This window comes from Coccinella septempunctata, chromosome 1, assembly GCF_907165205.1.
Source record: "Coccinella septempunctata chromosome 1, icCocSept1.1, whole genome shotgun sequence".
Taxonomy (NCBI): domain Eukaryota; kingdom Metazoa; phylum Arthropoda; class Insecta; order Coleoptera; family Coccinellidae; genus Coccinella; species Coccinella septempunctata.
Window position 1 is genome coordinate 29,715,850 of NC_058189.1, and position 24,139 is coordinate 29,739,988.

General features: G+C 34.7%; 1 protein-coding gene and 1 long non-coding RNA gene across 4 annotated transcripts in view; one reads left to right on the forward strand and one right to left on the reverse strand.

The window, feature by feature from the left end:
* LOC123318393 (dynein axonemal heavy chain 8-like) overlaps positions 1 to 24,139 on the reverse strand; it is a 1,393,903-nt gene that overhangs the window by 669,470 nt on the left and 700,294 nt on the right. For all 3 annotated transcript variants that reach the window (XM_044905013.1, XM_044905020.1, XM_044905005.1), the window contains one exon: positions 81 to 199. In XM_044905013.1, coding sequence (XP_044760948.1) covers positions 81 to 199 — 119 coding nt within the window. The remainder of the gene's footprint in view (positions 1 to 80; positions 200 to 24,139) is intronic.
* LOC123318567 lies at positions 5,963 to 7,214 on the forward strand. The gene is made up of 2 exons (XR_006538328.1): positions 5,963 to 6,097; positions 6,987 to 7,214. It is a non-coding gene; the product is annotated as an uncharacterized LOC123318567 (long non-coding RNA).

A 24,139-nucleotide genomic window follows, 5' to 3' on the forward strand; every position in this document is an offset into this window, starting at 1 on the left:
GGATGCGGCCATCTCTCATTAATATTATGCAGATAGTTTGAATGGCCATGTGCTAAGAAATTACTCATGAAAAAACTTACTTGTACCATGTTGGGTGTTGTAGCGGATGAAAAATTGAAACTTTTGCTCAGTTTGTACTCCGGATCAAAGGATTGGAGGTATCCCTGAATCATCACTGTTTTGGCAGTACCTTGTTCTCCTAAACAAATGGAATATCATTATTCTACAATATTCGAATTGAAAGAAAGATGTGGTAATGAAATTTTATATTTCTGTCATATTATTGCTGAATATCTAATGCTAATGACATAATAACTTAACAGTGAGGCATGAATTCAATAATAAGAATTAATTGAAACGCATAGCACACCTGATTAACGTTCGTTCAAGAAAATTCGTTGTCAAGTTGGTTTTTTTGAAGCATATCGCTTAGCTTCTAGAGCAACATTATCCTTATCATTATGTTATACTTATTATCCCATTGTAATGGGAACACCCTGAATTCTATAATGTTCAGTGCAGATTCTTTTAAATAAGATTAAATAGTTTGACTCTAGCAAAATATATATATATATATATATATATATATATATATATATATATATATATATATATATATATATATATATATATATATATATATATATATATATATATATATATATATATATATATATATATATATATATATATATATATATATATATATATATATATATATATATATATATATATATATATATATATATATATATATATATATATATATATATATATATATATATATATATATATATATATATATATATATATATATATATTTGCCAATCACCTTTACAGGGGAGTACGAGAAACCACCGGGCAATATGCCAAGGTGGGATCACGAGCAATGGAGAAATCGTCGGACAATGCGTGTTGTTTCCAATATCACCTCTTTCTGAGCACTCGAAATAACATAGCCATCCAGCTCCAGCAGCATTGTGTTCACGGAAAGATGTTCTTCAACAAGCCCGTTTACCGAGACTACCAGTGGAACAACGGTTACTTGCTTTAACTGGTACATTTCTTTTAAGTTGAATGACAAGTCATAGTATTTACTAATTTTTTCCGTGTACGCCCTAGAGATATTATCATCCGATGGTACTGTGATGTCTATAATATAACAAATTTTGCTTTCTTTTTTGAACAGAACGATATCCGGTCGGTTGTTCGCCACTGGTCTTTCGGTCACTATCGTGGTATCCCAATATAATTTATAGGATTCGTTCTCGTGGACACCCTCAGGTAAGTAGAGATGATTTTTTTTCTTGACTTTGAGGAGATTGTATTTCAGCGCAATGGCCTGGTGATAAATTTTCGCCATTTGGTTGTGCCTGTCGGTATATTCTCTAGGCGCAAGGATGGAGCACCCAGATGTCACGTGCTGAATATGCTCTCGTCCCTGCCCGCATTTCCGACACAAATCAGTGGTCAGGTGTTGTCCTGCAATGTTTTTAAGGTAGGATCTGGTTGGAACTACCTGATCCTGTATTGCGAGCAACCTGCCTTCGGTCTCAGGAAAGAGATAGCCCGCTTTCATGTAAGTCAATGATTCTGCCTTATTTACGTTATTGTTTTTTATATATATATATATATATATATATATATATAAATATATATATATATATATATATAAATATATATATATATATATATATATATATATATATATATATATATATATATATATATATATATATATATATATATATATATATATATATAAAAAACAATAACGTAAATAAGTATATATATATATATATATATACATATATATATGTTAGATTTAATAAAACACGTGGTTCGTACTTTTTATTCACAAAGTAAGATGGCGGTCGGTTATCTAGCACGTGGAGGTGCTCTAACAAAGGGTCAGGTACAAGGTAGTTCAAGTAATTGTGTGCTCGGCCTGTGCGAAGAGAGAGCAGGTAACATTGGAGCACAGAGTTCACAAAGCATAGGTTCTATACTCTTATTCTATCTTCGACATTCGTCGTCGGACATTATCAGTATATTTTAAGGGGGGTCAAATTAACATTTGCTAACACGGCCATACTGACCACTGAAGCGTCCTCGTTTCACTAAGTAGGCATAAACAATATCTTAATATCAAACAACATTGTTAAAGGGAGCTTGTAAACATAAAACAGTTGAATCTTTGTGTACATGGCTCTGTTTGATGCGCTGGCTCGCGCTGCGGCATTATTATAGGTGGAAAAAAGAGCCAAGCGAGAAAAAAACCACCACCGCTTACTGTTTACAGATCAGGTCAGCAAAACACTTGGAATTTCAAAAGTTGATAAAATTGTCATTTACAACATATAAACTGTTAAATTAGGTTTGTGACATTGCACAGAAGTTAGCCTCTACTAGGGACTCCCGTCCGGGCCTTACTTGTCAATTGCACAGAAGTTAGCCTCACTAGCGACCTCCCGTCTAGGCCTTACTTGTCAATATCACAACTGTGGAATTGCACAGAGGTTAGCCTCAACTAGGGACTCCCGTCCGGACCTTACTTGTCAATTGCACAGAGTTAGCCTCACTAGCGACATCCCGTCTGGGCCTTACTTGTCAATATCACTACTGTAAAATTACACAGAAGTTAGCCTCTACTAGGTACTCCCGTCCGGGCCTTACTTGTCAATTGCACAGAAGTTAGCCTCACTAGCGACCTCCCGTCTAGGCCTTACTTGTCGATATCACAACTGTGAAATTGCACAGAGGTTAGCCTCAACTAGGGACTCCCGTCCGGACCTTACTTGTCAATTGCACAGAGTTAGCCTCACTAGCGACATCCCGTCTGGGCCTTACTTGTCAATTTTACATATTCGTATTTAAAGTACCGAAAACTTATCATGGTGCTTTGGAAAACATTCAACATAAAATGAACATGAGACAATACAATGGATCATAACATAACAATAAGAATGTTCCTCATAGGGAACAGTATAGAGCATCACATCTGATGGACATAGGGATATTTTCACTTCATCCTGGTATGTCACTGGAACTAGCACTCACTATTTGCGTTTTCAGGCCACGGCCTCAGTTGTTCTTGTCCGGCTATAGTTGTTCTATTCTGGCCTCCCACTCTTCTAAGGACGTATCGGTCATTTGGTAGGATTGCTTGCACTTTGAAAGGTCCAATAAATTTCGGTTTTAATTTTCCACCGTTCGACAGTTGTGTGACTTCCATGACCACTTGTTGATTCACTTTGAATGGGTATCCTTTTTTTCTAGAGGCATCAAACTTTCTCCTGGATTGCTCAACGGGAACATTTTACATTCTTGAGAGCGCTTGTCTTGTGTAAATCTTCATAAGAATTCACGTACAAAACAGATCAAACTTTTGCAATTGGTTTTGATTTTCCTGAAAAATAACAAAGCGCCAGTATCTTATTTTCACTAGGTATGTTCCGAATAAGTTAGTCGACATGCTTGAAAATTTTTGTTATTTGACAATATTCGATTTATTCAATACTTTACTAATCGCTCGTCCAATCCTGACAAGTCTAGATTCAAATCTAATGTGCTAATTGATTGTTACGAACACTGGGTAACTAAAGTTTGACTGAACTTGTTTCTCTCTTTTTCTTAACAAAATAAAAATCTTCAGTATGTCCCTTTCTATCACAGAAATTACATTCAAGACTGGAATTTTCTGGATTAGAATTAAAACAACATTTCTTTACAATAATCTAACTTTCTATGCCTTAATTTTCCACAGTTCCTACAATTCCCATGAAAGGTTTTGTCTGATTCTGTTTTCAGTAGCTGCTTCATTTTTCTATTATAGTTTTCTACTATTATCTGAGACTAATATGGAGCGTCGGAATCCTATGAAGAAGGCAATTTCAGCTGCTGCATTTCATTCTTAGATTCTTGCACTAATAATCTATTCTTAACTTCTATATTTGTGATATCATGTGCTATCAAGCTCAACACTATTTCCCACGGAAACTTTTCACAAAGTTTCCTGATCGAATTCAACTTGGCATGAGCATACTCTACTAACGAACTAAAATTTGCACTACTTGTCAACATGCTAGGTTTAAGCCTCGTGGCCGGAGTTCCTTTCTCAGGGAACGCTATCTCTAAATTCCTAGAAAATGTTGACCAATTTCTAACAATCGGTTTCCAATTTTGATAAATTGGCTGCACGGCCTTTCAGGGCTTGCCCAGCTTTTGATACTACAACAGTATCAGACGTACCTGTTTCGAATTTAATTTGATCAACTTCCTCAATCCACTCCTTGGTTGAAAAGGATGTATCGTCGGGGTCAAACTGGGCTAACGATAATTATGCGGTCACCACGTGGTCGGTGTCGTTCCTTAAACTAAACATGTTGGCTAGCATCTCCATCATCTTCATTTGAAGTTGGGCCTGGTTCTCCATTATCCGCATTACCGAAATGGCTTCACTTTCTTCGGGAGCTTTGTTGAGATTTTGCTGGTCCATTTTTTTCTTATTCTTGTAGATTCTCACAAAACACAAACGATTTTCACTCACAAAATAGGATCCTCAATTTCTTTTCTCGAAAGAAGAAATTTAATCCCACTTCTGATGTTAGATTTAATAAATCACGTGGTTGGTACTTTTTATTCACAAAGTAAGATGGCGGTCGGTTAACTAGCACGTGGAGGTGCTCTAACAAAGGGTCAGGTACAAGGTAGTTCAAGTAATTGTGTGCTCGGCCTGTGCGAAGAGAGAGCAGGTAACATTGGAGCACAGAGTTCACAAAGCATAGGTTCTATACTCTTATTCTATCTTCGACATTCGTCGTCGGACATTATCAGTATATTTTAAGGGGGGTCAAATTAACATTTGCTAACACGGCCATACTGACCACTGAAGCGTCCTCGTTTCACTAAGTAGGCATAAACAATATCTTAATATCAAACAACATTGTTAAAGGGAGCTTGTAAACATAAAACAGTTGAATCTTTGTGTACATGGCTCTGTTTGATGCGCTGGCTCGCGCTGCGGCATTATTATAGGTGGAAAAAAGAGCCAAGCGAGAAAAAAACCACCACCGCTTACTGTTTACAGATCAGGTCAGCAAAACACTTGGAATTCCAAAAGTTTAAGGGGGGTCAAATTAACATTTGCTAACATATATATATATATATTGATTTAAATTAAGGGTGTTTCGACTATTTTTCAGGGCAAAATTCCAATGAGAGTCAAATTATATTAAAGCTCTATATTTCGTCAACTATCGTTGACTTCTTCAGGAGCAACTGGAAAATACAAAGATATCATAACAAAAGTTCAAATTCTCTTAGGCTAAAACTTACAATACCATGACAATAAATATGGTAGCTTCAGAAAAAACAAGACCATGTAGAGGGTAATCAAAAAAGTACGTCAATTTCAGTTGAATTATTCAGGAAAAAATTGGTTTTACAAATGACAGCTTTCAGATAATTTGACTCTCATTGGAATTTTGCCCTGAATAATAGTCGAAACACCCTTAATTTAAATCAATAATTTCACAAACGACTAGTATCCTATAACTTCAATCTATATATATATATATATATATATATATAGAAGTTATAGGATACTAGTCGTTTGGAAAATTATTGATTTAAATTAAGGGTGTTTCGACTATTATTCAGGGCAAAATTCCAATGAGAGTCAAATTTTATTAAAGCTCTATATATTTCGTCAACTATCGTTGACTTCTTCAGGAGCAACTGGAAAATACAAAGATCTCATAACAAAAGTTCAAATTCTCTTAGGCTAAAACTTACAATACCATGACAATAAATATGGTAGCTTCAGAAAAAACAAGACCATGTAGAGGGTAATCAAAAAAGTACGTCAATTTCAGTTGAATTATTCAGGAAAAAAAATGGTTTTACAAATGACAGATTTCAGAAAAATTCTATAAATTGGCATGGACAAGCAAATGTGCCATGATGTTCACAGAAAGGCAAAAAAAAATTGAGAAAATCTTTTCTTATTTTATACAATTTGGATTAGAAATGTCTCTTATTTATAAGTACCTGCAAGTAAGGTTACAAATTAGGAGAATACCTATTTTTATCACAGGTCAGTAAGAAACTATAGATGTTGCTAAGATTATTTGTATCCGTTTTCTTATTCATCGTTGAATTTTTATTTTCATTTATTTAGCACATTTCTAGAAAAGTTCTTTTTTGGTATTCTTGTTCGTGATCTAAGACTTGTATATTATCGTAATCTACAGCATGTCCTGTGTTATTAATATGTGAAGCTAAAGCACATCTTTCAGGTCTCAGAACAGAATCACTTTTGTGTAACGCCATTCTCCTATCAAGACCTTGTGATGTTTGTCCTATATAAAATAGAGGGCAGTGTTTGCAATTTATCTTATAAACAACATTTTTTATTTTTGAAATATTCAATTTATCCTTTGTGCTTTTATAAAGGGACCTAGCAACAACCATGTTATATCTACTGATTTTAATGTTGATAAATTTCTTGAAAAGCTTCGTTAATTCGAATGTGACTTCTTTAATGTAGGGCAGTTTTGCAAAACAGACTGGGTTTTCTTCATTATTCACTTCGTTTAAAGCTTCGGTTGGTTCTGGTAGTCTTGGAGCATTGTATATTAATTTTTTTAGAAAGATGTTCGAATATCCATTATCCCTCATCAGCCTAAATAGCCTTCTCAGTGCCGCTTGTCTTAGAGTATGATGCGTGATATCTTCTATTCTTCTTTTTAATCCCAAAATTATATTTGTTTTTATTTTGATATCATGGTAAGAATCGATATTTATATATCTCCCAGAACTACTGGGTTTTCTGTACCAATCTAAAATAATCCTGTTATCCTCAGTCCTATATAATTGAGTGTCTAGAAAAGGTACACATTTGTTATTCTCCCTTTCTATTGTAAATTTAATATGATCATCGAAACTGTTGAAAACGCTTAGTATTTCCCCTTCTCTATCTTCAGGTATAGATAAAATTAGATCATCAACATACTGATATATAAATGATGGAGTAAAAGAAAGTCTCTCTAAAGATGATTTTATAAGCGTTGACATCACCATATCAGCTAAAATAGGACTCAAGCAACTGCCCATGGGACATCCAAATTTTTGTTTATAGAAAGAACCATTATATAGGAAATAATTAGAATGAAAAATGTATTCAACTATCTGAATGAAATGCTCTTTATGAATCTCTGTGTGTGGCATTATCAACTCCCAATTTTCATCAATAATGTATATTGTTAATTCTAAGGAGATGTTTGTAAATAATGATATTACATCAAGGGACACAATCTCATGGTCAGGAGGCAGAAGGAATCCATTCATTTTTATAGCAAATTCTTTTGAATTTATTATCTGAAACTCATTGTATTGGTGAAAAGAGGCTTTAAGTATGTTGGCAATGAATTTACTAAGATTAGATGTGGGCGAGCCAATAGTACATACTATAGGTCTCATAGGAACTCCTTCTTTGTGGATCTTAGGAAGCCCATAGAATCTTGGAGGATGTGAACCATAACACATGAGCTTTTTGGAGATGACCCCATCAACATATTGTTTCTCTTTCATGAATTTCACCCATTTATTATTTTCTGTTTCAAATCTCGATGTAGGATATCTCGTTAATTTTTCATAAACGTTTCCATCATTAACCAAAATATTACACTAAGTCCCGTAAGATTAATCGTAGTTTAAACTTCCGATTAAGAAATCTCCGATTAAAGTTAATCTATGGTTTAAACCGTCGTGTTAAGATCAAGTACAAAATGATAAGAGATTAACTAATCCTGTGCAGTTGTCAAAATAGCTGGCTATTTGAACTAATTGTGACTCATTGGTTGTCATTTCTTAGTTTTCTGTGTTGATCTTTGGATCAGTGCTTCTGTCAGACAGCAGAGATCAGTTTATTTATTTATTGTGTTCTGTTGTGATCTTTGTATCAGCATTATTATTGTTATATTATTGAAGTGTGAGGTAAAACCTATGGCTGATACATAGCATTCAGTGCTTCGTTTCTGAAAATATCTATATTTAGTATCTAACGAAAGGCAAATTTCAAAGTGGAAATTGCTTTTGAACATAGCAATTCAGAAGATGGATTGCAAGTGAGACAAAATATGAAATTGAATGTTGATATTTCATCTTGAGGTGGGGTGGCCTATTTTTTTCTCAATCTCACTCAAAATTGCTCTTGCAGAAGTTTTGGAGATCGAATGAATTCGATATCATCCCATTTATCCCAATAATTTTCTCGATCACGGATGATATAATATATGGTCTGTCATGATACCTATTGAAATTATTCAACTCGTGCAAGATTTCAATATCTGAATTCCTTGTTCATTTTCAAACATTGAACTCTAACGGGGAACGCAAACCTAAACACAATTTCTTGAATCAAAACAAACAAGAAACTTCAAAAAACTTCGTAGAAAATAGTTTCATAGAATATATAGGGTTTAATCCCTTTTGGATGGTTTAAACCTACCGTCCCGAAGGTTTAAACTAATCGATAGTTTAAACCATCTTTGATGGATTAACTATGTTTGATCTTAAGAAATAATCGTTATCCAAAGTTTAAACCCTCATTCTTGGTTTAAACTAGCATTAATCTCACGGGCCTTAGTGAAATAGTCATTTTTATTCATTATTACTGTTACGTTTCCCTTGTCTGAATTCATTACTAAAAGGTCATCATTTTGTTTTAAAAATGTTTTGGTTTTAATGAATAGCTTGTTGATAAAATTTGGTTGTGTATTATTTTTAAAATGAAAATTGGTGATTATATTGGTGGCCTGTGCTCTAACAATATCTTTGAATTCATCACTAATACCATGAATAATGTATTCAGTGTCAGCTAGAAGTTTCTTTAAAGAAATTTGATGGTTATTTGGGGCAATCGAAAATTTAGGACCCAAAGAAAGCATACTCATTATATCTTCAGGAATTAGTGAGTTATTGGAGAGATTCACTACCCAGGATTGTTTAGTCTTGATCTTTTTTAAATAAGATAGTTTAAGTTCATCTGTCTTTTTGAGATGTTTGACCCTAGTTTTATGGAACTGCTTGTTATATGATTGCACTTGGTATATATATATATATATATATATATATATATATATATATATATATATATATATATATATATATATATATATATATATATATATATATATATATATATATATATATATATATATATATATATATATATATATATATATGAACCCGTAGTTCGTTGTTACCTCCGTTAAGTTCATTGGGCGACCTGACCTCCGGGTGAAGGAGTTTTATAATTGGAATAATTTTTGCTTATATATGTAGAGGGGAAGGTAAATAACAGGGGTACCTAAAGAGGGGAAAAGATTTTCATCGAAAAATTTTTCTTCAAACGAATCAGACCTTACTACCTCCGCATATATTTCTTATTAGTAGTGCGCTCTCACCTCCCGCAACGTTGCCAGATTTCAGGAGGACAGAAAGTAAGGCAGCTTGAATTCTACTCATATACAGAATACAGCTGCTCTTCCGATTCATTCACACATACTGAAACCTGTAAATAGTTCGAGAACGATACTGATATTAATGAACTTCATACGCTACTAATTGATTGATAAGGATTCGGAGTAAATGAATTTGGACAGAAATTATTATCTTTTCTTCATGAATATCAACAGTTTTGAATAAGTATGCTATGTCTACGATACTTCGTCCGATAGGGGAGTTTAATACCACCGTATAGGTCCTAAAATGAATGATACATGACAATGAAATTTTTCGTTACATATAAGATTAATTCCAAAGACAATTTTACCGAATTTGTTCTGGTATGAAATAGTTATCTAAATTTTGGGCATTATATTCACGACATGAGGAACTCCATTGAAATGTTCTTCCCGAATGAATCAACAAAAATATACGTTTTACTTTCAGCTTCTATACTTCATTCACTTTCATTTTAGCACAGGATTGGCCATGGAAATTGAATACCTTTCACTCTGTATGGTACGAAAATGTTGGGTTAAGACGCTTGTCAAAACATTTTTGAGTTTTAAATCAGTGCTACGTAGTCCGTTCTACGTGAGACTCTCAGTAATTACGTATTTCATCACAATGTCAAATCACTTCGGAAAATATTGCGTCGAAAATATGTAACGAACATAATTGACATTTATACAAACTGATTGAAGACATACCAAATCTATTTATTTACATGGAAAATAGAAGTAATCAGTAGCTTGAGGAGAGTTACTGTTGTTTATTTTCTTTGGCTGAAGACGTTACATCAGTTGTAGAATTCAAAAAAATCAACCCGAAGATGAAATGCATTTGATGCAGTGTTAGCATTAAATTGAACACTCATAGGTGGTTGGGAATGGGTATCTCTTGAAGAAATGAACGGATAATTACGAGAATGTTGAATTCCTCAACAAAAATCATCTTGCGTCAAAATAATTAAAAGAAGTTTGAAGCAACAGGAGCTTCACCTTCAAACAAAACAACTGCCTAGTATTCATGTCTGTTTATTTTATACATTGATATAATAATAATAATTATACAGGGTGTGGCGTAATGAGTGGATAATATGGAGCCTGCGGGTAGAGTACTCTATGGCGGTTCAAATAAATATATTTTACGTTTGGCAAAAGTGCCTTGGTTTTCGAGATATTGGGGATTTTCGATGAATCACCCCAAATAATAATAATAACTGGATATTGACATTTTTCATCATAGCGGTTCAAAAGAAACTCCTTGATTTAATGGCATTTCTTAATTGCTCGAGGAGTCTTTTGAAATTTTTCAGTACACAGGGTGTTTCACAAGTAAACGGACAAACGAAAACCGTGAATAGAGGGCATTGAGCTTAGTTCAAAAACACCTCATATGTGTGTCTTAGGCATTCCGTTTCCGATATAGAGAGGAGTTTATTCAAATTTCCCTAATTTTTGTTCGGCTATAACTCCAAATATTTTAGTTGGATTCGGCTGAAAATTCATTATCCGCTTAAACTTCTAAGTTTCAATAAAACAGAACATTAAAAGTTGACGAACACAGGACCGGACTCATTGAGGATATATTCAAATTTAAACTCATGCAAAACACTCCGTTTGTAGTTTTTCTCGTCATAATTTTGAATTTTTCAGGTATCTTCATTGATTTTCCCAAAATCAATGAAACTTTGGTATGCCTTTTCAGATTATTTTTAATGAATAATTGTTTGATCGTGAAATGTCTGGAAAAAACAGCGCTGCATATTGACTTTTACTTCACATTAATTAATGGGATGAATATGATCGCCAATCAACTGAGGAAATCTAAAAATGGAATTGGAAATGTTCAACTGAATTTTTTCGTTCTCAATATATGTCTTGCATTTGTTTTTGATATTTATAGCATATCTGGTTTTTCAGATAAGTCATTAACAGTGATAATAAGCTTTATTATTGATAATGAACAAAAATAGAAATAAAAAACTATCATGATCATGAAAATAATAATTATAATTCGATGTCTTATGAATGAATCGCTTTTTATGGACAACGTGGAACTGAAGTAATTTTCCGAACTGGTTTTCACCTCATTTGGTCTTTTAGTGAAGGTAATGATTGGCACTTCGGATAAGTATGATAAATGCACTTTCGAATTCTTCACTGATTCCGTTATAGTCATTATTGGATCTATGGAAATCTATGGATTGTTCTGGTCTTATTACAATTTGTTATTGAAACATTGATGATATTCATGCACCAGCAAAAGTATTTATCAGTATTTCAGGTCATTTTATTAGGAGGGTAGGACACCAATATTGGACTGCTAGATCTCCAGATCTGACACCCCGCGATTTCTTTCTTTGTTTTCATTCACACAACTAGTTGTCCATAGAAAAATAGATTCATTCTGAATATCAAGTTTTAAATTTTAGTTTCAAGATAGCGTATTTTTTCCATCCATATTTTTGGATATTATCAATTTTGAAACATTTTATCCTTGTGAAAGAGTATTTTGAAGACCGAATATGGTATAATTGTTGAACACATTCAACAGAATATTTTTTGAAAAAAAAAATCAATTATGGATTTCTAAATACATTTTCATGAAGTGCTCTATTCCTTAGAGGCGTCTGACCAAAACAATTATTTCTAGAACATGATCAACAGGTGGGGCAACCCAAAAATCAATTCATTTTGAGACAATAATAATGCAGATAACAAAAAAGTTGAAATTATGATTGAAAAACTACATACATGGTGTTTTTATGAGTTTGAAGTTAAGTAAAGCCTCACTGGGCCCGGTCCAGATTTTTGTCGAATTTTAATGCTCTGTTTCAATGAAATTAACAACTCAAGGCTAAATATGAATTTTCAGTCGACTTGATCAGAATTTCAGGAGTTATAGCCAAACGGAAATTCGAGAAATTTCAAAAAACCTCGAAGAAACCTATATATAGGGTGCCCCAAAACTATTGAATCAAACGTCACACCACGATAGAGTAGATCCAGGCCCGGATCTACGAGTTTTTCTGACCGGGGCAAATATTCATGATGGCGCCCCCCCCTCCTTCTAAGGTTCGTAGGAAAAATCTAATTGCATATTCGTCATCACTTTCAACCCGAGTTATTTTTTTCACTAGTTCGAGGTCGTATAGATTACGAATATGCAATTAGATTTTTCCTAACATGAGTACTTTGGGAAAAAATCACTCATATTTTTTTTCCATTGTTCCATCAAAAGATATTTTTTCTCATTGTTCCATTAAAAGTTATTCTTTTCCCAAAATACTCCCAAAAATTGCATAAATAAAAAAAAATTAATTCATGAACGAAATTATTCCGAACAAAAATTTATTTTTTTAACTACATATATCGACCCGGATCTCTTTACATATTAATTCAAGGTAGATCACGAATATGCAATTAGATCCAAAATTTCCGATTTTCCATTGACCATAACTTGAAAAGTATTTTTTTTTTAAATATCTGTTTGCATATTCGTGTTCTACGCCCTCGAATTAGTGTACAGAATGAATTCGGTTTTGATCGGAGACTAAAAATATTCTTCAGAAAACCGCCCACTTTGTATATAATTCATTTTATGAAAACATTTAAAAAAATATCAATTTCGTGAAACTTTTCTATGAAACATTTTTTTGTACCTTTCTTAGTAACAAAGTTGAAGGGGGGCTCAAATTATGGTGAAAAACTCGGTACATATATGGAAAATTTGAAAAAATTTCGATCTTACCGATTTCCACCAAAATTGGTGTTTTTACTAAGGCATAGATTACGAATATGCAAACAGAATTATGCTGAAAGGATTGGTTTTTATGTTATGGTCTATAGAAAATCGGAAATTTTGGCCCTTAGTTCCAGATGAGAAGGAGATGAGTCGGCAATTTCCCAGGCAAAGAAATTACTGCTTGCGACGCAGTGTAAACATATCAGATCTTTCAACCTATTTCACCCAAGTGTGGCGCTCATTCGTAGATGACTGAATAATATGCAGTTAATTTATCCCTCATTGATTTTAAAGATTTTAGGCATAGTGATGGTTTATCATGTTTCCATTCTACAGTTTCCATTTTAGCACTAGGAAATTAATTTTTTCCGAGAAAATCAAAAGTAAAAATTTTTAACCTCTGGTTGATTTTGGCGCCCCCTTAGCCTGGCGCCCGGGGCAAGCGCCCCGCCTGAGGGGGCCTGAGTAGATCAAATACTATCGAATGACAACAACATTAGTTGAGCGAAAATGTACCGTTTCTAAGAAAACCTAACCTAAAGTTGCCGATTTTTGAACTATTTTTGCAGTCACAAGGCCAATTTGTTATTGAGGATAGCGTTTTTCTCCCATATTATCACCCCTGTTTATTCTGAGTATTAAAAATCATGTAGAAAAAACAATTGTTTTAATTTACATTTACTTAGGTTATGGTTATCGATTAACTACTTAAAATAATTTCAATTAGAGGAGATGAAACAATAATATTACTTCAATATAATTTAAAATCGATATCCTTTCTCACAAACTGGCCCTGTTATTAGGAAAAATAGTTCGAAAATCGGCAACTTTATGTATTTTAATAAAATTCTGATTATTTTGGAAACGGTACATTTTCGTCGAACTAATGTTGGTGTCATTCGATAATATTTGGTTTACTCTATCGTGGTGTAACGTTTGATTCACTAGTTTTGGAACACCCTGTATATGGTATGATTCTGAACTCAGCTCAATGCCCTCTTTTCATTTGTCTGTTTACTCTTGAAACACCCTGTATACTTCTTGTACTCTGAAAATTTTAAAACAAATGCCCTCACCGTCATATGAAAATTCAAATTCTTCTTGTTGTAAGAACCGTTCATCCTTTCACCCAACGAGGACCCTAGTTATATGGCCCGTTGAAAACGAAATCGGCATCTGTTTACTGCAAAACACGTGTTAACGCTGATATGAAGGGTTCAAAATTTTCTACCTGATTCGGGCTTTTTAGGAACGAATTGCTCAAGATGCCGAGTTCGAATAACATTTCGTTTTGCGTGTTATATTGGATAAAATTGAATTTATTCCATGGATGATTCGAGAATTATTGATGTCGAGAATGCTCCAGAATGATGAAAATTTTCAGATTTCATTGAAATTCTTGCGAAAATTATCTCGTATATTTTCAAGTTTAGATTTTAATTCATTCAGAACTTTGAAGTTCGGCAAATAATGATGTAAATGATATAGATAACAGTCAATCACATTTCCTTCAGCGCAGTTGTTGTTTTGAAGAAAAAGCAGTAGATTCTCGCAAAATCCGAAACTCTACATGAATAGGCCCAGTTGTTCAGTTCGGGATTAAAGTTTATCCTAAATTGATTTTGACATTTCATTTCAGTTCTGTCAGGTTAATCTAGGATCATCTTAAATCTCGGCCTTATCCTGAACTGAACAACCGGGCCTTATAGTAATAGCAACGTAGCAGTAATTAACTCGGTATATTATTGGAATAATATTAAATTTTCATAGCGGAGAATAGTGGTTTTCAGCCTCGGTATTCACGAAATTCATTTTATTATGTTTTTTTTTTTTTATGTGAATCGGCCCGAAATCTTGGATCCCCCGACCTGATAGTTTCGTATACTTCTATGACAATAGCATAATAATTCAAATCTCAACATTTTCACAGAAATTTTTGAATTTAAGGGAGAGACACATTAAAAAAATCGATAGCAAGTTACCGCCTAAACTGCGAGCTTGCCGAAGTTGAAACTGGTACCAATCTACTCAGTGCTTCATAATATGTATAGTTTTATGACTCAGTGTTTTTCAGAACCTGTAAAAAAAAATTAAAAACTGTAGACTCGTCATCGCCTTCCAAGGCTGCATCTTGGAAGAGCTGTCTATTTGGAAAAAAATTTATAGAAACTAGCCCCGCTTATTTTCATTAAGGAATCATCTCCCTTAGTCCTTCGCATTTGTTTACAGATATCCTGTATATAGATACATTTCATCCATGTACCTATTCATTTTGGATAGTAGAAGTTTAATTAATATGTGTTATTTTCGAAGACCAAAACAAAAATTTTAATTGCACCTGATTTGTTAATTATAAGAATCATCATTTATTTTGATTAATAAAACTTCATGCGAAAATACTTCAATTAAATTTTGTCTTTCTCCTTTCATCATGCGTCCATCATAGTGTCCGCTGTTCATCATAGCTTTTGGGAATTACCAATCAATCATATGTATCCGAGTATGTATCTATATTATTACCTTCATTTTGTAGATTCATCATGTCTTGACAAAAATATGGTTGCAATTTCAAAATATGTTGACTCGAGGCCTTCAAAAGACTTCAATTTTGTTTATTTTTTCCCTTACATCCTGTATGATCTATCGAAAAATGCAAATCTGTTTTGGATAATTCTTCATGAATTCTTACTTGTTTCGATATAATCTGTAATTTTCTTCATGATACATCACTAAAAAATTTAAATAAATAAATAAATAATGTGCTTTATTTCAGGTAAAGTGTACACATGACATTAAACACCTGAAGTGAAACAGGGTCATTTTCTGCTTTATAGTCTGTGTTCCATAAAGTCTCCCACACTGTAGGGTTCGATTTCAAGTAGGAGTTTGAAGATGAATTTCTTGAACTGTTGTAGAGTCCATTCTCCTCTTAGTTTGTGAGCTATCTTATTGTAATAACGAATATATCTATATTCAGGTCCCTTTTCAGTGAGGCTTAATCTGTGTCTTGGATATTTTAGTGCAGTTGTCCTCGTATTGTAATTACTTACTGTTTTCTCTTCGAAGTAGTGCTAGTTCTTGAATGTAAATATCAGGCTTTCTTGGATGTGTACAGCAGGAGCAGTCAAAAGACCATTCCTTCTGAAGACTCCCCTGCATGATTCCGTCCTCCTCATCCACCAGATCATTCTGAAGGCTCTCTTCTTCATTTTCAGCACTCTATGTAGGTTGTATGAACTACCATAGAACATGATGCCATACCTAAACACTGCCTGGTATATTGTTCTCAGTGAGGTTATGTCCAGATATTTATTGAGGACTCCCAAAGTGTAGCAGATGGTACCCAGTTGATTGCAAAGGTTGGAAATGTGCTCTCCCCAATCAAGAGTTACCTCAATAGTGAGGCCTAGGAAGCGACAAGATTTAGTCAGTTATAATGTGGAGTTAGACAGTGAAATGCTGGTAGGAACTTGGGGACCGGAATGAGCTGTCCTGAATAGGATGACACTTGTTTTTTCAGAATTCATGCACAAACCGTTTGCTTCAAACCACTGGCTAGCCTGGCTAGCACGATTTAGAGTTAGAGTTGAGTGTGAAATGGTAAACTCAACTCTAAATCGTGCTTGGCCAATACAGTGAAGTTTGTGTCATCTGCATAATTCACTGTCCTAACCATGGTTTCATCGAATATGGTACTTAGGTCATTTAGAAAAATGATAAAAATGATAGGGCCCAATATGTAACCCTGCGGAACTCTGTGAGTTCTTCTTCCGAAACTGTTGTTTTTCCGTTCTGAGAGATCACCACTCTCTGCCTGCGGTTTGCTAAATATGATTGAAACCAGTCTAGCTTGTTTATGCCATATGCAGAAAGTTTATGGAGAATAAGGTCGTGGGACAGAGTATCGAATGCCTTTGATAGATCCAGCATTAGACCCACTGTTATATTAGAATCCTCCAAGGCATTAAGGATTCCTGAAATGAACTCAAACACTGCTGTCTGAGTTGATCTACCTCTTACATAACCATGTTGTGTGGGTAAAAGGATCTTTTCTTTTAGAAGGTATTCTACTAGTTGAGTGCAGATTGTTAGTTCCAGTATTTTAAACCAGAGAGATGGTACAAGCTATTCAAATTTTCGTGAAAATCCAATAATTAAACATAATCGATAATAAAACAGATGTTTCTGAGCAAAGGATTCCTCAAAATCATTGAGCAATCCGATTTAAGAAAAATATATAGAGCGTTCCATTTGAAATAACCCAACAATGTGCAACATTCGGTTTAGCCGACGTTGTTCATTTCTGTGATATTGTAAAATTTGTAGCATTTTTTCTCTTGATTCTGAAATGAAAATTTTCGGAATGGCTCATTGTCCTTGAATATTCATCACCATTTACATCTGAATATTTAGCTTGAGATGAAAGAAGTTCAACGGATGCATAGATACACACGATGAAATATAAACAGTCATAATTCCATTCGAGAGAGCCAAGATTGGTTTTCTTTCACGTGATTCTTTCCCCTACAGATGAATGCGATAAAAAATCGTTGAGATATGCCGCCTGGATTGCAATTATGGAGGAGATAGCGCGCTGCGCCTCTCTACAGTTAATTCATCCGTATACTTATATTCCGCCTGTCTACATCTGCTTTGAAAATACAACGTTGCCATTTTCGGAGGTGCTAACGAGCAAAGAGTCCCCCACAGCAATTCTTCGATATACAGCTCAGCACACTAGCGCCAGTGATATACACTCGAACTAAAAGATTGTTCAGTACATAAACGGGGTGCGTTGTGACCTCAAAACGATTTTTTGATATGTTGATCCCTGAAGCCTCCTGAATCTAACAAGCTAAAAAACAAGGCAAAACGTTGTCACCTCCGATTTCGGAGGTGACGGATGGATTGGGATGGTATATATATATATATATATATATATATATATATATATATATATATATATATATATATATATATATATATATATATATATATATATATATATATATATATATATATATATATATATATATATATATATAAATATTGGAATATAAGATAACTTTTGACTAAGCGGTGATAAAAGGTAAAGTAAGTATCGGGAAAGTAGTCAGAGAAGAAAATTCTTTGTCTTTTTACTCAAGCTTTCGAGGCTACATTTGTCTCTTCATCAGGAGTCACTATAAAATTACAATATAAGTATGCATGCAGTTCAAGATAAAAGGCAATAGAACTTACAGAACTATGAATGATCAACAACATAGATGTCAATATCAAATTTTGAAAACACTAAAGGGTCAAGGAACAACAACGTGCTTTGACGAGATACGCTATAGAATGTAATCACCGTCTGGATTTTAATGGTATGAAAATCCTGGACAAGGAGGATAATTTGAGAAAGAGAACATTCCTAGAAATGATTAGAATTAGCCAAGCGCAAAACGTGATAAACTCGAACAGAGACGTTGACAACCTTAGCTCCATTTACTCTCATTTGATTGATTTGGATAAGTTAATGAATAATAGATCACCTTAAGTACAGTCCCGTGTGTGTCCAACTCTTGATTTTTATTTGTAATTGTATATCGTCTTACTGTATGATAGATATGTTAATGTTAGTTTGATGTACCACAGCTAAGATTCGGAGGTGGCGCTGGTGGCGGCCGGCGAACGGTCGGCGAGTTGCATTCAGTGCAAAAAGAAAAAGAAGAATAATCTGTCATTTGTTCGCTTGTCAGCCGTTGACAGTTCCGGATTCAAATAAGATTATGGCCGATCGGCTGTTGTTCCTTGACCCTTTAGTGTTTTCAAAATTTGATATTGACACCTATGTTGTTGATTATTCATAGTTCTGTAAGTTCTATTGCCTTTTATCTTGAACTGCATGCATACTTATATTGTAATTTTATAGTGACTCCTGATGAAGAGACAAATGTAGCCTCGAAAGCTTGAGTAAACAGAACAAAGAATTTTCTTCTCTGACTACTTTCCCGATACTTACTTTACCTTTTATCACCGCTTAGTCAAAAGTTATCTTAGGCGAATTTTGGCGCTAGTGGTTAACTATGGTTAGGTTGTAGTTCCTTGGGTAACCACATTTTGGCGAAGATAACCATGTAACTATGACGTTTTAATGACGTCACACGAAGTTAACCACGTAACCTTCCTCTTGAGTAGGGTTAATGGCGTGGTATGTCATTGAACTCTATGGGAACCCATAGAGTTCGATGTGGTATGTATTTCTATCTCCTTTCAATGAGTGAAATGGAATATTGGACCATTAATGTTATGTGGGATTCACAAAGTTTTGAAGAGATGGATGCTATAATCAAAGATTAACTTTCCTCTTCGATATAACGTAATTTTTATAAATGAAATGCGAGACTGATTTGGTATCTGGAAAAATACAATCTCTTACATCCCGCCCAATCAGGCTTCAGACAAAACCGCAGCACAACAGATAACCTCGTCATGCTTCAGACAGAAATAGCTCATGCATTTGCAAACCAACAAGACCTTATAGCTGCATTGATAGACATCGATAGTGCCTTTGACACTACAAGTCGAGAAGCGATTTTGAACAAGCTACATGATCTCAAACTTGACGGAAATATTTACTGTTTTCTGGAGAACTTTCTGACCGATAGAAGTTTCAAGGTGTTAGTAAATGGCAAGTCCTCCGACTCTTTTGTCACCCATAACGGCATCCCGCAAGGCTCAGTGTTGAGCACGACGCTATTTATACTAGCCATCAATGATATCTGTACCGTTATTGAGGCCCCAATCAAATTCGTCTTATACGCCGATGACCTGCTTCTCTTCTGCTCGGGCAAAAGTACCAAAAGTACATGTAAACTTTTGCAACGGGCTCTGAATAGTATCACCACATGGGCTAAGACAATAGGACTCAATTTCTCTCCTTCTAAATCTAAACTAATCAAGTTTACTAGAAGACACCTAACAGTCCCACCACAATTAACGATATACGATACACCCATAGAACTCGTTGATCACCTACACTATCTCGGAATGACATTTGACCAGAAGCTAACGTGGTCACTTCATATCAAGAAAATCAAAGGCTCCTGTATGAATACCATGAACATCCTACGAACATTGTCTCACCATCACTGGGGATGTGACGAAGAAATACTACTCAAAATCTACAGATCACTCATTCGTTCAAGACTTGACTACGGCAGTATGCTTTATTCCACATCTAGTATATCAAATTTAAAATTGCTCAACAGCATACCCAACACTGCTCTGCGCCTCTCCCTTGGAGCATTCAGATCCAACCCATCAATAAGTTTACACGTTGAAGCACAAGAACTTCCGCTCAACTTTCGCCGACAGCAAACTCTCCTTACTTACATATCCAAAGTGTCTGCTCTTCCGAATCACCCAGTGCGACACCTGCTTGAAACTTCACAAGAGCCACCTACTATGAAGCCCATGACCTTGCTCTCAATTCCACAAATTGCAAAGCAAAATTTGGGGCCTATAGATGTTACCTTAACATCTCCCATTACGTTTCCGAAACACACTCCATGGTCTAGACACCACCCAAGGCTAAATTCCTCTCTGCATAGACACATCAAACTAGAAACTTTGGGAATAATTATTAAGCAACACTTATTTGAACTAATTGAGGATGAAAAGTTTGACGAAGAACTATACACCGACGCCTCCAAAGACGAGCAGGGAATAGCATGCTCGATCATCAATGAATCGAATGCCCCGGTGTCCTACAAACTCCCATCCATCTGCAGCATCCACACTGGTGAACTCTTCGCAATTTATAAATCTCTTTGCAGTCCTCTTATCCCAGGTCAAAAGCTCGCAATACTCACAGACTCTTTATCTTCAATTGAATCCATAGACAACATTTTCTCGAAGAACCCTCTGGTACAGCAACTTCTAGAACGATGCCATACCCTTAAAGCGAAGGAGAATATTTCCACCACTATAATCTGGATCCCATCACATATTGGTATAACAGGAAACGAAGCTGCAGATCAGGCCGCAAATCAAGCACGAACCTCTGACCTTCCTGTGACCCAAATCCAACTTCATACAGACCTCAAAAATGCCATAAAGCTGAGATCCTTACAGGAATGGCAAGTCCAATGGGAAGGAGCTAGCACTGGACTACATATGATACAACCCAAAATAGATAATCCACCACAAATTAGTTTGGGCAGAAAAGACAAAACCGTAGTGAGAAGACTCCGAATAGGCCACACCAAGCTAACCCACAGCTATCTGATGTCTTCAGAAAATCAGCCCAAATGCGAACACTGTCACAATACCCGTCTAACTGTTGAACACCTACTATGTATCTGCCCATATTACGGAGATGACCGACGACGACTTGGGCTGAGAGAGAATCTTGGAAATATCCTCAATTCACAAAAACAAATTGAATTAGCTCTTACATTCCTCAAAAAATGTCAACTTTACAATAATATATGAATTCTCAAATGTTAGTTCTTTAAGCTCCGAATACCTAGATTTATATTTAGAATAAGTTAATGTGTACTGTACCTCGTGTCAATGATCTCGATGTCGAGACACGTTAATTCGAAATAAAATAAAAAATAAATAAAATTCAATTTCTGTACCAGACAGAAAAGAAATAATAAGGGAACTGGGAAGATAATCCGTTTAATTAAGTTTTCACTCGTTAAGCAAAACTGAAAATTTGAATTTGATAATTTTGATTATTCTTAAGCTTATTAATTATTATTTACTAAGTAGGTATGCTGAGGTCTTGGTCGGATTCAGACTTTTTGGATGATTTTTTGCTTTGATAGACTTGATAAAACCCTAAGCTATTTGGGATGTATATATACATAGTATATAGGGTCCATGTACTACGTCAAGTAAAAATATGAATTATAATAATATAATTAATTAATATTAATATAATAGTATCTAGACGATCAAATGGAAAAGTATCTGTGTAGATAGTAAAATAATGAATCCTCAATGTAAAATCATTTTTATCTATAACAACCTCACAAATATAAAGGAGTGTAAAAAAACGGTATTTTAAAAGGCACGGATACTAATAACTTTTAATATTACAGATCTTCCTTTAAACAAAGCAATGGTATTTTCAATTCGTGTCGTTTCAGAGAGTAGAAAATTGAAATGCTTCTCCTTGCCCCTTGAATTTCCACTATCACTACTGATATAAAAATTTTTGCTGCTCATTATTTGAGAAACATGAAGCTTAAGTTCCCAACTGGTGAAAGATATGTGTGAATTTGAATTCATATTCCATGTCTCTTTCCATATCATTCAGATTATCAGATGTTCATCGATATGGACACATAAACCAATGTTCGCAGAGATAAACAAGTCCTTCTATCAATTGTTACTTTCCATAAAAGTATTTATCTTCTCCTTGTTGAAACATATTTTGATATGGTTTCTCTTTCCATATTCCTCTAACCTCAATTTATTAATTTATTTGGAAATCCATTAATCGAACAAATCAGACAGAACTGCTAGTTGACACCTTCCAATAACTGTCATCAGTAACTATGACGTCACACATAACCATAACCATAGTAAGCTGTGGTTACAGCGCCAAAATTCGCCTCTAATATTTCAATTAATACAATGGGATTTTACGAGAACATCAAAACAGTGCATGGAGATCAGGTATGCCGACACTTGAAGGAATACAGCAACAACAGTAATAGGTTGGCCAGACTATTAAACAGAAGAGTATTTTTACTGAGATGTAGGAAGAGTGCTATCTCACCAAACCATATAACCAATAACCTCAAAGGAATCCAGGTTATGTTCGAATACAGCGATGGAAGCACAGGACAGCGAGTGTCAGATTTTATCAATAGATTAGAAAGTAATATTATTGATCTGGAGATTGAGATCACTTGTAGGTATGTTGAGGGGTGACAGAATACACTCAAATCTTTAATTGCAGATACTTTAGGTGAATATACTTGGTTAAATTTTCAGCATAGGGTCCAAATAAAGTTTAGAACAGAGTTTAACAGAGTGAGGGAAGTCAATGTCTCTAAATTTTCAAAATTATTGAGGTCTTCAGGGGTCGATATCCCCACAAAGGATTCATGGATCAGAAACTTAACAACTGTACAGCTTCCAAAGGAAGTGAATACCATATTATCCTTAGGACCAAATTTTTGCCTAGAACCAGAAATTAGAGATTTATCAATTCCTAGAATATTAGCAGAGGTCAATCTTGTTACTTGTGAGGTTACTGGCAAGCATGAGAGGGATGTCTTGTCAGCCAGAGCCACAAACATCATCACAAACTTTTTTAATAAGCCACAAAAAACCAATGCGAATATTAACAGAATGATTCAGAGCACAAGGAGGTTCTTGAGGGAACACCCAGAGCTTGTTGTACTCAGTTCAGATAAAGGAGGGACCACCACAATTATGGAGAGAGAAGCATATGAAGAATTGTGCCTAAGGTTATTGGAAAATGAACAAAATTATGCAGAACTTTCAGGTAATCCATGCGCAACTTACAAACAAAGGGCCTCAAAAATTATATCCAGACTTAAAAATGAGAAGAAGATTACAAAAGAATTCGCAACTAAACTCACATTTTATAGGGGAGTTCCTGGCAAGTTCTACGGACTCCCAAAGATCCATAAGGAAGAGCTAGCTGTTAGACCAATAATAGCATCTTTTAATTCCCCTAACATCAAAATATCACGTTTCGTTAAGGACGTCCTAACAGAGGCCTACGATAAAGAAAACAGTTACTATACTGCATTCACATTTATTTTAGCAGTCGGTTGGCCATGAAATAATTTTCTCAAGTTTTTGTAACTAGAACGGAGTTAGGTTGGCAGTCATGAAATGTCGTTAA